At 41.0% G+C, this 14,314-nt stretch overlaps 1 protein-coding gene across 3 annotated transcripts in view; it reads right to left on the reverse strand.

Moving 5' to 3' along the window:
• PLD1 (phospholipase D1) overlaps positions 1-14,314 on the reverse strand; it is a 208,221-nt gene that overhangs the window by 7,200 nt on the left and 186,707 nt on the right. For all 3 annotated transcript variants that reach the window (XM_077763675.1, XM_077763676.1, XM_077763674.1), the window contains one exon: positions 8,600-8,753. In XM_077763675.1, the coding sequence (XP_077619801.1) occupies positions 8,600-8,753 (154 nt within the window). The remainder of the gene's footprint in view (positions 1-8,599; positions 8,754-14,314) is intronic.

A 14,314-nucleotide genomic window follows, 5' to 3' on the forward strand; every position in this document is an offset into this window, starting at 1 on the left:
CATGGCATTGTTTCTAATAGTAATGTAATTCAGGGACTCAACCACAGAAGTCCATTTTTTTAAGAAAATCAAAGAAGCCATGAAAACTGTGTGTATGTGTGTAAAACCTTAGGTGCAAAACAAAACAAAACTAAACAAAACCCAAGTTGTTATGATGCTTAAAAGTCTGAACTATTGGATAGACAGAAAGACTTAATTTAGTTGCAGAAGAATCCTTGTATTCTGACCTAAGGGGGTGCGAACCTTGGAGGATAGGGTTAGCACTTAAAACATGGGCCAGCAAATGCGCTAAGCCCTTTCCAAGAACTGTCTCAGTAAATCCTCAATAATTTTATAAAGAAGCAACTATTATTATCTTCACTTTACAAGTAAGAAACTAAGGCACATAGAGGGTAAGTAATTTGTTCAAGGTCATACAACTGGTAAGCTGTAGACGTGGGACTCCAGACCACCTGACTCCAAGACCTGTGCTCTGAACCACAATGAGATATCCCTTTCTACTCCCTCCCTCCTTCCCCCTTTCCTTCCCTCCTCCTCCTCCCTTCCTTCCTTCTCTTGGGACAAGAACAATGCCAAACTCTAGGGTACAGAAATGAATACAAAAGACACTGAAGGAGCCTTTTTGGGTAAAGTTAAATTTAATGGGTAAGATCAACAATGAATAAATAGTCATCCTTAAAAAGAAGGAATGAAAATTGTAAAAGCTTGAGATGGGAGTATTCAGGGAGTGTTCCCCTCCCTTCCTGTGTGCCTGACCCCACCTACCACCTTTTAGGATTGGGTGCAAGGCTCCCCCTTGATTCATAGCTCCCCCTTCTCTCATCTCACATTTTTCTCTCTCAGTCCCCAGAAACATGAACCTTCTTCTGCTGCTCCCCCACTGTCCTTCATCTATGCTTTGTTTTATCAGAACACCTACAGTCCTTTACACATTTTTTGTTTTTAACAGGTCTCTCTGTTCCACTGTTAGCATGTTCATTCTCTAAGAGAACATGACCTGGCTACTCTCATATCCTCAGAGAGCCTGGCAAAAAAGAAGCCACATACTAGATGTTGTCTGGCTTGATCATATATAAACAGTGGACTAGAAATAACAAGAAATTCTCAAGCAATGCAAGCTAAGTTTTAGAAGTCGTGTTTGAAAATGATAAAAATCCCTGGGTTTATAGAAGGCCCTGGAGTAAAAAACAAAACAAAACAAACCAAAAAACAACCCCCCGACAAAACTTCCCCAAAAACATCAATCCGGTGAGGTAGATGGTATATGATTCCCATTTTGCAGATGGGAAGCTAAAGTTTGGAGACATACTACTAACAGAGCTGTATTTCAAACTGAGTGTAAAGCCCTTTATCACATGCCTGATAGGTTCAAAGATCGAAAGGGCTAGTGTTACATTGAAAACAGAAGTAAGGAAATAGATCTTAGAAGAACTTTGGATTTTACACTGAGCGAAACTGGGACAGATTGCAGACACTGGAGCGGAGGAGTGGCAGGACCTGACTGGCATATGAAAGCATGGCTGCTGCACCGAGAGCAGACTCTGAAGGGCAAGGGTTGCCACGGGGAGGCCACTTAGGAGTTCCTGCAGTAGTCTAGGTGAGACGTGACGGTGGCCTGGGAGGTGGAGACGCAGGCAGAGCCACTAGGTTTTACTGACAGAGTAAATGTAATGATATGAGAACAAGTGAACATCAGGGATGTCTAAAAGGGTTTTGGCTTGGGGAATCTAGGTGGCTTAGTCGATAAAGCATCTGACTTTGGCTCAGGGACTCTGGCTCAGGGACTTCGGCTCAGGTCATGATGCAGTTTGTGAGTTTGAGCCCCATGTCAGGCTCTGTACTGACAGCTCTGTGCTGGAGCCTGCTTTGGATTTTATGTTTCCCTCTCTCTCTGCCTCTCCCCCACTCACATTCCGTCTCTCTCTCTCTCTCTCTCAAAAATAAACAAACATTGAAAAAATATTTTAAAAAAGGGCTTTAGTGGGGTGCCTGGGTGGCTCAGTCAGTTAAGCATCCGACTTCGGCTCAGGTCATGATCTAATGGTCCATGGGTTCAAGCCCCAGGTCGGGCTCTATGCTGACAGCTAGCTCAGAGCCTGGAGCCTGCTTCGGATTCTGTGTCTCCCTCTCTCTCTGACTCTTCCCTGCTCACACTGTCTCTCCTCTCAGAAATAAATAGAAAACATTAAAAATTTTTTAAAAAGGGTTTTTCCATCAAAACCCTAGAGGAGAAAGCAGGAAACAACCTCCTTGACCTCAACCGCAGAAATGTCTTACTTGACACATCCCNCAGGGGAGGGGAAGGGGGAAATAGTGGGGGAGAGGGAGGGAGGCAAACCATGAGAGACTCTTGAATGCTGAGAACAAACTTAGGGCAGACGTGGTCAGGGGGAGGGGAAGTGGGGTGATGGGTACGGAGGAGGGCACTTGTGGGGATGAGCACTGGGTGTTATATGGAAACCAACTTGACACTAAACTATTAAAAAGTAAATTTAAAAAATAAAAGCCTTAAAAATTTTTTAAAAATTTAAAAAAAGGGTTTTGGCTTGAACAACAGAAGAATGTAGTTGCCAATGGCCGACATGGGGACTTCTGTTGGTAGCACCAGCTTGTGGGAGAAGACCAGGAATTCGATTTTGAACCTGTTGAGACTCCCATGAAACATTCACATGATTATGCAAAGTAGGCAGCTAGAGAAATGAATCTGGAGTTTAGGAGAGAGGGCCTGGTTGGACATAGAAATTTGAGTATTGTCCTTATACTTATATTCATAAAGCTGTGGGACTTTAACTTAATTTACCAAAGGGGTGAGTATAGGACCTGGTGTGCCTCATCGTGGGGAAAAGGAAGAACAGATAGTGAGCCTGGAGACAAGCAAGGATGTTGTGTCCCTGAACCACACGAAGTACATCAAGGAGAACTGTGTCAAGTTCAGACAAGATTTGACCATCGGATTCAACAGTGTGGAGGTCATCTATTGTAACCCTCTCTGTATATAAATAAATGTAGATTTACATCATCATTTTTAAATGTTTTTTTTTTAATTTTTATTTATTTTGAGAGAGAGACAGAGAGAAAGTCGGGGAGGGGCAGAGAGAGAGACAGAATTCCAAGCAGGCTCCGTGTTGTCAGCACAGAGCCTGATACAGGGCTCAAGTTCATGACCCAGGAGATCATGACCTGAGCTAAGTTGAGAGTCAGATGCTTAATGGACTAAGCCACCCAGGTGCCCCTGGGTCATCAACTTTAATGGCTGCAAAGTCCCATCATGTGAAATTTCTTTAACCAATTATTTTATTATGACCTTTTGGATGGTTTCCCACTTTTCATTATTGTGAACAATTTTACAATGAACATAATTCATTCATCATGTAGAATACTTTGTGAATCTGTATGATGATTTCATCAGGAGAAATTTTGGGATTGGAATCGACTTCAAGAAAGGCTGTTCTGGCACACACGCTGTATCTGTGCATATGCTCCCCAGTCAGCTCCAACATTATTAACTTCTGAATAAGCTCAGCCAGGTTTACAGGGATAAAGAGACATCTCTTTTTAGTTCCAGTCTGCATTTTTCCCACTGTGTAAAAATTCTATAAAAGAAACGGATTGGGCACTGTGGGCTCACCAGGATTTTTAGGGTTTTATAACCTCAAAATTTTGTTCCTATCTCAAATAATGTCTTCTTCAGACTACACGGGAATAACTTCTGAAAAAAGGATCTAGGGGATGACATTTGCACACAGATGCTGGCTGGTCACTAAGTCCAAAGCAAAATGTGGCTGCATCACATTGAAAGACAGGGCGAGTTACGACAATATATACTTACAATAATACCTTTGATATGGATCAGATATCACCCACTGAAAACTTACCCAGAAGAATATTTCTGTGACTTTGCTTTTAAATTAAAACAAGAGGTGATACAATGTGTCTGCCAAGTTAGCAGTTAAGAGCTTGTTTTGGAGAATATGTATTTAAATAAGTTTATAACAGACCACTTTTAATGATTTTTTTTTGTTTTACTTTGAGAGAGAGTGCATGTGCAGATGCGTACAAGTGGGAGAGGGGCAGAGAGAGAGAGCGAGAGAGAGAGAATCCTACTCAGGCTCCATGCTCAGCACAGAGCCTGACATGGGGCTTGATCTCACCACCCTGAGATCATGACCTGAGCTGAAATCAAGAGTTGGACACTTAACCGACTGAGCCACACAGGCTCCTATGACAGGTTGTTTTTGGTAATAAATTATTTTCCCTGTCAGTTTCTTAATTATAAGCAATTTATATTAAAATGCACAGTAAAACTACTATGGAGTATTCTGGATATTCTTTTGAGGACTAAGGTTTGACAGAAATCTAATCTGATATAATGCTGGTGTGTATCATGGGAGTTATTTAATGTTTGTTTATGCATCAGTGGGACAGGAGGGAAACTGCAGAAAATAGTTCCCGTTCTTTCCATTCCTTGTGTCTATCCCTTTAAATGATTCTGAACTCCACTTGTGTGGATAATGGTTCCTGTTGAGTGATGGTTACATCTGTAAAGTTGGATAATTTTCTAGAACTTAATGAACTGTTCGGCACATGGCTGTGACATTCAGTGCAGTACCCTGATGTTTGACTCTATTTAGAATTGATTTCACATTGAAATGTGTCTCTCTATTTCTACTCAAAAATAACCCAGATGGAAAATGGATGGAAGCTGCTTTTTTTTTTTTTTCTGGTGAGAAAATGGCTATGCTCTAGGCCCCAATATTATCTTTGAGAACATTTCCTAATAAAATCAACACAAGGACACAAGGGTTTTTTTGTGGTGCTTTATAATATATTATCTGTGTTTGCCACTGGGGCAACATGAAAATGATTGTTCATTTTCATGAACAACTGCTTCCCCAGGAGAGTTTGAAAATTTTCAGAAAAATAAAAGCACCTAAGAATATGTTTAACATGAAATGTATGGGATCAGCATTAAAAAGTCAAAGTAAATCTCTAATGATTGCTGAAGAGCAAAGCCCCTCAATAATGAAAATCCTAGGGGCGCCTAGGTGGCTTAGTTGGTTGAGCATCCGACTTTCGCTTAGGTCATGATCTTCTGGTTCGTGGGTTCGAGCCCCGCATCAGGCTCTGTGCTGACTGCCAGCTCAGAGCCTGAAGCCTGTTTCAGAGTCTGTGACTCCCTCTGTCTCTGGCCCTCCCCTGCTCACGCTGTCTCTCTCTCTCTCTCCTAGAAATAAATAAAACTTTAAAAAATATTAAAAAAAAAGTAATGAAAATCCTAGAGCTTCATTAAGGAAACATTCTAAAAGAATTTGAATAAACTGAAGCTTATACATTGTTCTTCAATAGGATGACTCAATATTATGAGTATGTCCACTATAAATCTACTGTGTCCTCAACAAAAAACCTGACGAGAATGTGAATAAGTAATCCTCAAGTTCATGTGGAAGAGTGAATGTTTAAGAGTAGCCAAGATTACTCTGCCAAAGACTATTGATTTGGGAAGTGGGGTGGCAAGAAGCAGCATTAAAGTGCCCAGATCAAATTAAAGCAGTGGGCACAAGTAAACAAACTACATTATCATGTAATGGAGAAATCAGAGGTAAAGTGAGGGTTTAGAGCCATACGGTATATCCTAAGGAGACAATGGATGTAAGAGAGGCAGAGAGCACTGCACATTATTTAGTTCTGGGTCAATTGGTAGGTTGGGGGGAAAGTTAAGAGTCCTTATCCCATTTCTTACATTAAAATAAATTGCAGAGGTTAAATGTAAAAAGCCGTATCAAAGAAGAACTAGAAGAACATATAGTATTTGATCTTGGGTTGGGGAAACCATTCTAAGCATACAAGAAAAGGAGGGGAAAAAACTGTTAGATTTAATAGAATAGAAGTTTCCCCCAAATACTCAAAATATGATTCAAAGGCAATTGACAGATCAGATTTGCAACCAATGTGGCAAAAGAATTAGCCTCTTATATACTTACATTACTCATAAATCATTCAAAGAAAGGGAAACATTCCAACAAAATGGGCAAAGGACATGAATAGGCTAGGTAATTTCCAATAGAACAGTTACAAGAACAATATGGCTAATGAACACATTTTTTAAAACCCTCAAAAAATGCAAATTAAAATAATGAAATTCCATTTGAACTCCAATAAATTGGCAAAGATTAAATAAAATAATAGAACTCAGTGATGGTAAAGACAGGAGGAAGGAGCCCTCTAAAGCATTAATAATGATACAGCAAGAAGTTAGAGGGTAAAGGAAATAGCGCACTCCCTTTGATGAGAAATTCCAGTTAGGATCTAGTTAAGGAAACAATTAAGAAGGTAAGTCAGATGCTTTCTATGAAAATACCCACCTTATTTATTTATTTTAAAGATTTTATTTTTAAGTGATCTCTACACCCAACGTGAGGCATTAGCTCACAATCCCGAGATCGAGGGTCACGGGCTCCATGACTGAGCCAGCCAGGCAACTCTGTACCACTTTTTTATATCTGTGAAAAACCTGCCTCTCTATGAGGTATTATTATGTAAAGGAATTACTTGCATACTCATATGATGTAATACAGTGCATCAGTAAAGGTTATAGAGGAATAGTTAATGACACAGAAAAGTGTGTGTAGCATTATTTAAATAATAAAGAACTTCATAGGACTGTAAGATTCCAATTATGTTTTTAAAAAGAAATACAGAATAGTAATATATGTGTACAGAAAAAAGTGGAATGCTATACAGCAGATGTTAAAGTTGCTAGCTCTGGACAGTGGGATTACAGATAAATTTAATTTCTTCTCTTTAAACTTTTTTAAGTGTTTATTTTTGAGAGAGAGAGAGTGAGCACGAATTGGGGAGGGGCAGAGAGAGAAGGGGACAGAGGATGCAAAGCAGGCTCTTTGCTGACAGACTCAAACTCAAGAACCATGAGATAATGACCTGAGCTGAACACTTAACCTACTGAGTCATTTAATTTTCTTATTGCTTCACTGTACTTGCCAAATTTTCTACAACAAAAATAATTTGTAATCAGAACCACCTACACCTTTGTAATTATACATTAGAACGTTATAAAGAAGCTCACCACTTTGAAGAGAATACTTCAGTTCTCACGAAACTGAAAAGACATTTATTTCTAGCTTACATGAGGAAATATTTGCTTCCTCATATATGCGGCAGTGGGCAATCAATGGGTTGATTAACAGGGTACTAATTTTAATCTCCTCCCCACTAAACAAAACAAGTTAACATTAGAAGTTAATTGAAATATCAATGGTTTGGAAAAAAAATCTTACTGGTAAAACAGTAACAAAGCAATAAAAACTGTGAAGGAATATTGAGAGTTAGATTTTGAGGGATGGATTTGCCGAGCTTCTGGGACAGAGAGGAGCAGAATGACCTGTCTCTGGAACTGAAACTTATCTTGCTTCTCAAAAGCCAGAATCTGGACCACTTGGTATGAAGGAAGTGGCTGCCAGTATGTGCAGGGAGGGAAGTACTCATTATGTGCCTATGTGCAAGTGAACCTGTTTCCAAGCTCAACCATTCATGCCAGAAAACTTAAAACAGCAGTGCTATGAAGCGTACTGTGCAGCGAGCTTTCCCCAAGTAGCTTAAAGCTGAATCAGGAACACTCGCTACATCTTACTGTGGAGGCCACAGTGAAAACCCATCCTGGAAGATACAGCTTGAGAATCACGAAACTGTGGGCTTACTGTAAAGGCCTTGGGATGAGAGAGTGGTCCGGGTCTTCCATCAACCATGAGCAGAGTGACAGGATCTGAGCTAGGCTCTAGAAGGATCATTCAGACCACCAAGACTAAAGGGGCTGGGGTGAGACCGGTTAGAGTCCAGCCCTAGAAAGTTCTCAGAAACATTAACCCAATGAAAAGACTCATTTAGGGGCACACAGCCCTTGCTTCCCAGCCCAGTGTTCTCTTTGCTTGACCACAGATTAGTTTAAAACTCCATCTTCTTGGAGGAGATAAGGAATCTTTCATGCTGAGAACTGAAGTTTCCACACTTCACCATCAGTAGTCACTGACACCTTCCTTTAATAGTTTTTATTACATCCTTGTAGTATTGGGACTATTAACAATTTTTAAAAATGGACTTACTTTAAAAAACTTAAATAGACATGATATGGGTTGACTCAGCCTGGTCCTAAGTCAATGAATAAATTTAAAATGCTATTTTTCTCAATCACACATAAAAATAATAAAAACAGGGGTATCCGGGTGGCTCAGTCGATTGAGCATCTGACTCTTGATTTCGGCTCAGGTCACAATCCCAGGGTCATGAGTTCGAGCCCATGTCAGGATCCACACGGGGTGTTCTCTCCCTCCTTCTCCCTCTGTCCCCCACCCCCACTCATTCTCTATCTCTCAAAAAATAATAATAAAAGATTAAAATAGAAAATGTTTATGCCCCACATAAAGTCATTTCTAACATTACTGGTGATTCCCATCCCGTACTCTAGAAGCTGCTGTTTTAGACAAAGAATCTGGGGATGATAGAGCTCAGGGCAGGAGGTGGGGCTGGGTTCCAGCACCCACCACAGTGAAGCCATGTAAGAGGGACACAGCTTTAGATGGCCCACCTGAAGCACTGTAGCCGGAGTCCTTGGGCAAACCGGCCAGCTTGGTACTCTTCTCCATCCATTACTGAAGGAACTGTCTCCGTGTCCTGCACAATGACAGCCATTTCACTGTCACGCTTCCCCAGCATGCTTCGGTCATTGATGTTGGCAGAGCCTAGAAGGAGAATCAGTGACATGGAAATATTCTCGTCATAGCAGACACAGTCAGTTGCCCTCCCCACTCAATTCTTCCTTGCTAAGGAAACCTTAATTTTGTTCAGGTTATCAAGAGATGCTGAGTTTTAGGAAGAGGAGGCCCGTCCTAACCCAGACATGAGTCTTGATTAGTCTAAGCCGGCCATGGTAATTTCATGATTTTTGCCTGTGATCCGCTTAGGAATGGGCACTTGACACGACTGAAGCCAGTGTGTCATGAAGAAAAGTCTACAGGGGCTTCTGAGAGAGTTTATCTCCTTCTTATAAACAGACACCAGCCTGGAATGTGGTCTCTTCCAGCCTTTGGATATTTTGGTTTAAACGCTGGATGAAGCCATGATTCCAGGAGCTGCTGCAGCCATTTTATAACCAACAGGGGACAAGCAGGCAAGTCGAAGACAGCAGAGTAGAATGAAGAAAAACTCTGGGTCTTCAAGTTACTGAAGTAGCCAACTTTCTTACCATCTGGTGTGTGGAATAATACATTTTCCTTATTGTTTCACACACTTCTAGCTAGATTTTTCATCTGTTGGCTCAATAATTGATGTAATCATTAAGCACACAAAGAGAAAAGACACACCAGTTCAGCCCAGTCAGCTTTTAGACTTAAGAATCAGACTCTGTAGAGTCTGATTACTTAACACATGATCATATACTTAGGAATGTCAAAATCCCAGAGTAGCCTCACAGTCTACGGAGTCCACTCTCAAACATGGATTATCATTAGTGGCTCTGGGTTTAACATTCTCTTGCCTCACTTGTGCGGCATGCCAACAGCTTCTGTCAACTTCCTTCCATTCTATTTTTAAATCCAAATGAGCTGAGAATGTTGACTTTCACATGTGAAGGGCAAGTATTTTAATATCACTTCCACCTGTACTTTCTCCACGCCTCTGCTGTGTATCCAGAAACCCGAGCACGTGTTTCTGCATTCATCCCTATGGATTCATGTTTGTGGATCCTTGAGGTGTCCTACAAACTATGGAAGGAACCTGACACTTTTCTCTTCCTCTTCCCCTCGTCACACAGGCCTCTGCTCCTGCAGACATGGAGCAGACTCCATCTCTTCAGTCGGACTGAAGAGGAGCAGAGGCTCCCCTCTGTGACGGGGAGAGTCAGGGTGTAAGGTGATAGTAGCCCTGCTCTGAGCCCAAATGGTAGCATGTTGTACATGATGAAAAGCTGGACCTTTCTAAAGAGATTTTACTGACATTTGCTGTAATATTGTCATGTAGTTAATAGGGAAATCTATGATAACTATGGATGTGAACGGCGGTCCCATGGGTACCCTGGGTGACAAAGAAAGGATGGAGCAAGCACTTCACAGAAATTTGGGAACACTACAGGAGCTCTGTAAGGTGGAAACCATCAAAACATTTTGATTATGCTGCAAAATTTGTAGCCATATCCTTGGGCTTCACAGTCGGCCCAGCATTAATTTGGACACAGTCATTTAAGCTCTTCCAGCTTTAATTTGATCTTTCATAAATTGAGATCCTAACAGAGATCTTGTAGGGTTCTTGTGAGAACTAAGTAAGACTATGTGAAAGAATTTACTAATCTACAATGCTCTACAATCTTTTTTTTTTTAAGGCTTATTTGTTTTGAGAGAGAGAGAGAAAGCATGAGTGAGGGAGGGGCAGAGAGAGATAGAATCTCAAGCAGGCTCCACATGGTCAGCACAGAGTCCAACTTGGGGCTCGATCTCACAAACCGTAAAATCATGACCTGAGCCGAAATAGACTCAGCTGCATAGCCGACTGAGTCACCCAGGTGCCCCACAACCACTCAGTTTTTGGAGAATGACCTTTTCTAAGTCTGCTTTTAGTAAGTATTTGCAACATTGTGAAATATAGTAAAATACAAAGAATATATGCAAACATATATGTACAATTTAAATGTATCCATATATAGATAATCTTTTGCGATTTGCTTCTTTCATTCAAAATTATGCCTTCAGGGGGCGCCTGGGTGGCTTAGTCAGTTAAGCGTCTGACTTTCGCTTAGGTCATGATCTCGCGGTTCGTGGGTTTGAGCCCCGCGTCGGGCTCTGTGCTGACTGCCAGCTCAGAGCCTGGAGCCTGTTTCAGTCTGTGACTCCCTCTCTCTCTGACCCTCCCCTGCTCACACTGTCTCTCTCTCTCTCTCCTAGAAATAAATAAAACATTAAAAAAAATTAAAAAAAAATTATGCCTTCAGAATTTATCTGTGTTTAATCTCAATGCATTATTTTCCTTGAATGAGCACAGCAGGACTTATTTATTCATTCTACTGTCAATGGACGTTTGGGTTGTTTTCAGTGTTTTTCTACGATGCGCACTTAACGCTCTAGGTAGTGAACCATTTCCTGGTGTGCACGTGTGGGAGTTTACCAGTGTCCCATAGGAGTGGTATCCCTGGTGCTCCACAGCCTTGTCAATACCTGGCTTGCCCAACTTTTACATTTTTACCAAATAGTATTTTTAAAAGCTGTTCTTTGTGTCATATTAATGAAGATGAACATCTTTCCTAGGTTTATGGGTCTCAAGTACATCCTCTGGTGACATGCCTATATAATTCCTTTGCCCATTTTCCTTTGGATGTTATCTTTTCTTACTGATTTATAGTATTTTATAGGTTGTGAATATTGTGTTGCAAATATCCTTTTTTCAGTTTATGGTTTATCTTTTTATTCTCTTTATAGTGCTTTTTAATGAATAATGTTCTGAATTTTAATGCATTTGGGTTTATCGGTCTTTTCTTTCTTTTTCTTAATGTTTTATTTAGAGAGAGAGAGAGATAGAGACAGCATGAGCAGGGGAGGGTCAGAGACAGAGGGAGACACAGAATGTGAAGCAGGCTCCAGGCTCTGAGCTAGCTGTCAGCACAGAGCCCAACGTGGGGCTCGAACCCACGAGTTGTGAGATCATAACCTGAACTGAAGTCGGACACTTAACCGACTGAGCCACCCAGGTGCCCCTGCCTTTTCCTTTTTGTTTGTGTTTTAAAAAGTGTCTCATTTCAGAAATTGTGAATCTTTCTATGGTAGGCAGAATAATGGTCCCCAAAGATGGCCATGTTCTCATCCCCAAAGCCTGTGAATATGTCATGTTACACAGCAAAGGGGAATTAAGGTTGCTAATCAGCTGGCCTTAAAGCATGGTGATGAACCCGGATTATCCAGGTAGGCCCAATATAGTCACAAGAGTCTTTATTTTTAATTCTTTTTTTAAATGTTTATTTTTGAGGGGAGAGGCAGAGAGAGAGAAGGAGATAGAAAACCCAAAGCAGGCTCCAGGCTCTGAGCTGTCAGCATAGAGCCTGACGTGGGGCTCGAACTCATGAATTGTGAGATCATGACCTGAGCACAAGTTGGATGCTTAACCAACTGAGCCACCCAGGTACCCCTCACAAGAGTATTTAAAAGTGAAGGAGATTCAGAGGGAGATGCGATTAGAGAAGTATGGCCTGAGGCTTTTGGGAACCCTCAGAGAGATGTAAAGTTGCTGTTTCCAAGGACTGAGGAAGGGGGCCATGAGCCAAGGTACACTGACAGACCCTAGCGCTGGAAAAGGCAAGGAATTAGCTTCTGTCTTGGAGTCTCCAGGAAGGAAAGTAGCCCTGTTGAAACCTTCATTTTAGCACAGGGAGGCCCACGTTGGACTTCTCATCTACAGAACTGATGCGTAATAAATCTGTACTGTGTTAAGCCATTGTTTGTGATTGCTTGTTATAGCAGTCACAGACAACTAATTCACCAATTCAACATGATTCTTCTATGGAGTCCAAATGCACTACTCAGTACTTTCTACCCACTGTGTTCCCTGTTCCTCCAGTTCAGAAGTTCTCAGCTCAGAAAGTATGTGAGTGGCACCCAGGAGACTTTTAAAAATAACTAGTGCCAAAAAGAAAAACAAAAATACCTTGATGCCCACACCCCAAGCCAGACCAATTAATCCTGGAATTTCTGGAAACAGGAACCAGACATCAGTATTTCCCCCCAGTATCATTCTCTCCCTTTATCCACTAATGCACCTTTTTTAGGGGATCCATTTTAAAGCAAATTGCAGACAGGGATAAACTTCTCCCTAAGTTTTATATATAGATTTTATTTGAGAGAGAGAGTAGGGGAGACAGGCAGAGGGAGAGAGGAAGGAGAGAAATCTTAAGCAGGCTCCATACTCAGTGCAGAGCCCAACTTGGGGCTCAATTCCATGACACTGGGATCATGACCGGAGCTGAAATCATGAGTCTCAACCGACTGAGCCACCCAGGTGCCGTATTGATTTATATTTTTAAAGCTCCCCAGGCAGCCAGGGTTGGGATCTATGGGATTAGGCTCAGTGTAAACCCTCTTTCCTAAGGCAGCCATTCAACTACAGACTTTCATCAGCCACTCTCAAGCCTGTCCTTTAAGGACTGATACTCATTATCTCTACATAGTTTCGCACCCACCAACCTCATTGATGCCTTTGGACCCTCTTACTCCCACTCGGTGATACTCACTCTGATGTTTCTGGTGTTGGGTGGAAAGAATACCTCCCTCCCCTCTAGCCTTTGAGCTCTGTGGGGGCAGCGGCATTGTTTAATTCAAGTTTTATATCTCCCCATTGTGCTCTGTAGTAGATCTCTCTCTCTCTCTCTCTCTCACACACACACACACACACACACACACACATACAGCATTTCATTTAGTCAACAAGATATTATAATTCTACTTAAGGATAGCCTTGTTCTGTTTAGGAAAGCAAACAAAATGTTAGTTTGGTTAACTGCCAATATTAAGATGGATTAGAAAATTGGACTTGGTCACAAATTTATGAGCAGCAGGGCACCCAGGGCAAGAGATTATTAAAGTTCTGCACAGAAGAGATCTGTAATGCAGGAAATCAAGTATTTCCTTGTAAGGAAAACGTGAGAATAAAAATTGGATGTTTTTCTTCTGTCCATTCTTCAGTAACACTGGCATACTTTTGCCATGTTAGAAAATTTAACCACAGGCAACTTTAACCTCTTTTAAGCTTTTAAATGCTTGCTTAACACCTGTAAGATATTTTCAACCTTACTTTTCAAACTCCCTTCTGAGAATTTGAAATATTGTTCTCTGTGTTATGAATTTAGAGCTGCAACAAACCTGCTTCTCTTAGAGCTTCCCCTGAGACAGAGAAAACAAAAGTATCTTTGGATTTTTCTATGGGGAAATCTGTTCTGGCCTTGGGGAAAGAGAAAAATCCAGCCCCTGAAGACTAGTAAGTAAGACCTCTTCAGACTCCCAAGGCCACTACTTTGGTTTCAAGAAAAGGGATAACAATTATGTGCAAGACTGATCAATTATTGCTAGCCTAAATAAACTGTAGCCTTTGAGAATTCAGAGAACTTTCTAGAAAATAAGTCAACTAAGAAACTCAACAAATCTACTTAATCATTAGTTCTATTACTGCAAACTAATTTGCATCTACATTTTTATTTAAAGTAAAGCATGCTGAAAGCCAAAATGAGCTTTAAAAGGAAAATATGTACATCTATCAATTTTTACTTCGA

The sequence above is a fragment of the Crocuta crocuta genome, unplaced genomic scaffold (genome assembly GCF_008692635.1).
Source record: "Crocuta crocuta isolate KB4526 unplaced genomic scaffold, BGI_CrCroc_1.0 scaffold433, whole genome shotgun sequence".
Lineage (NCBI taxonomy): Eukaryota > Metazoa > Chordata > Mammalia > Carnivora > Hyaenidae > Crocuta > Crocuta crocuta.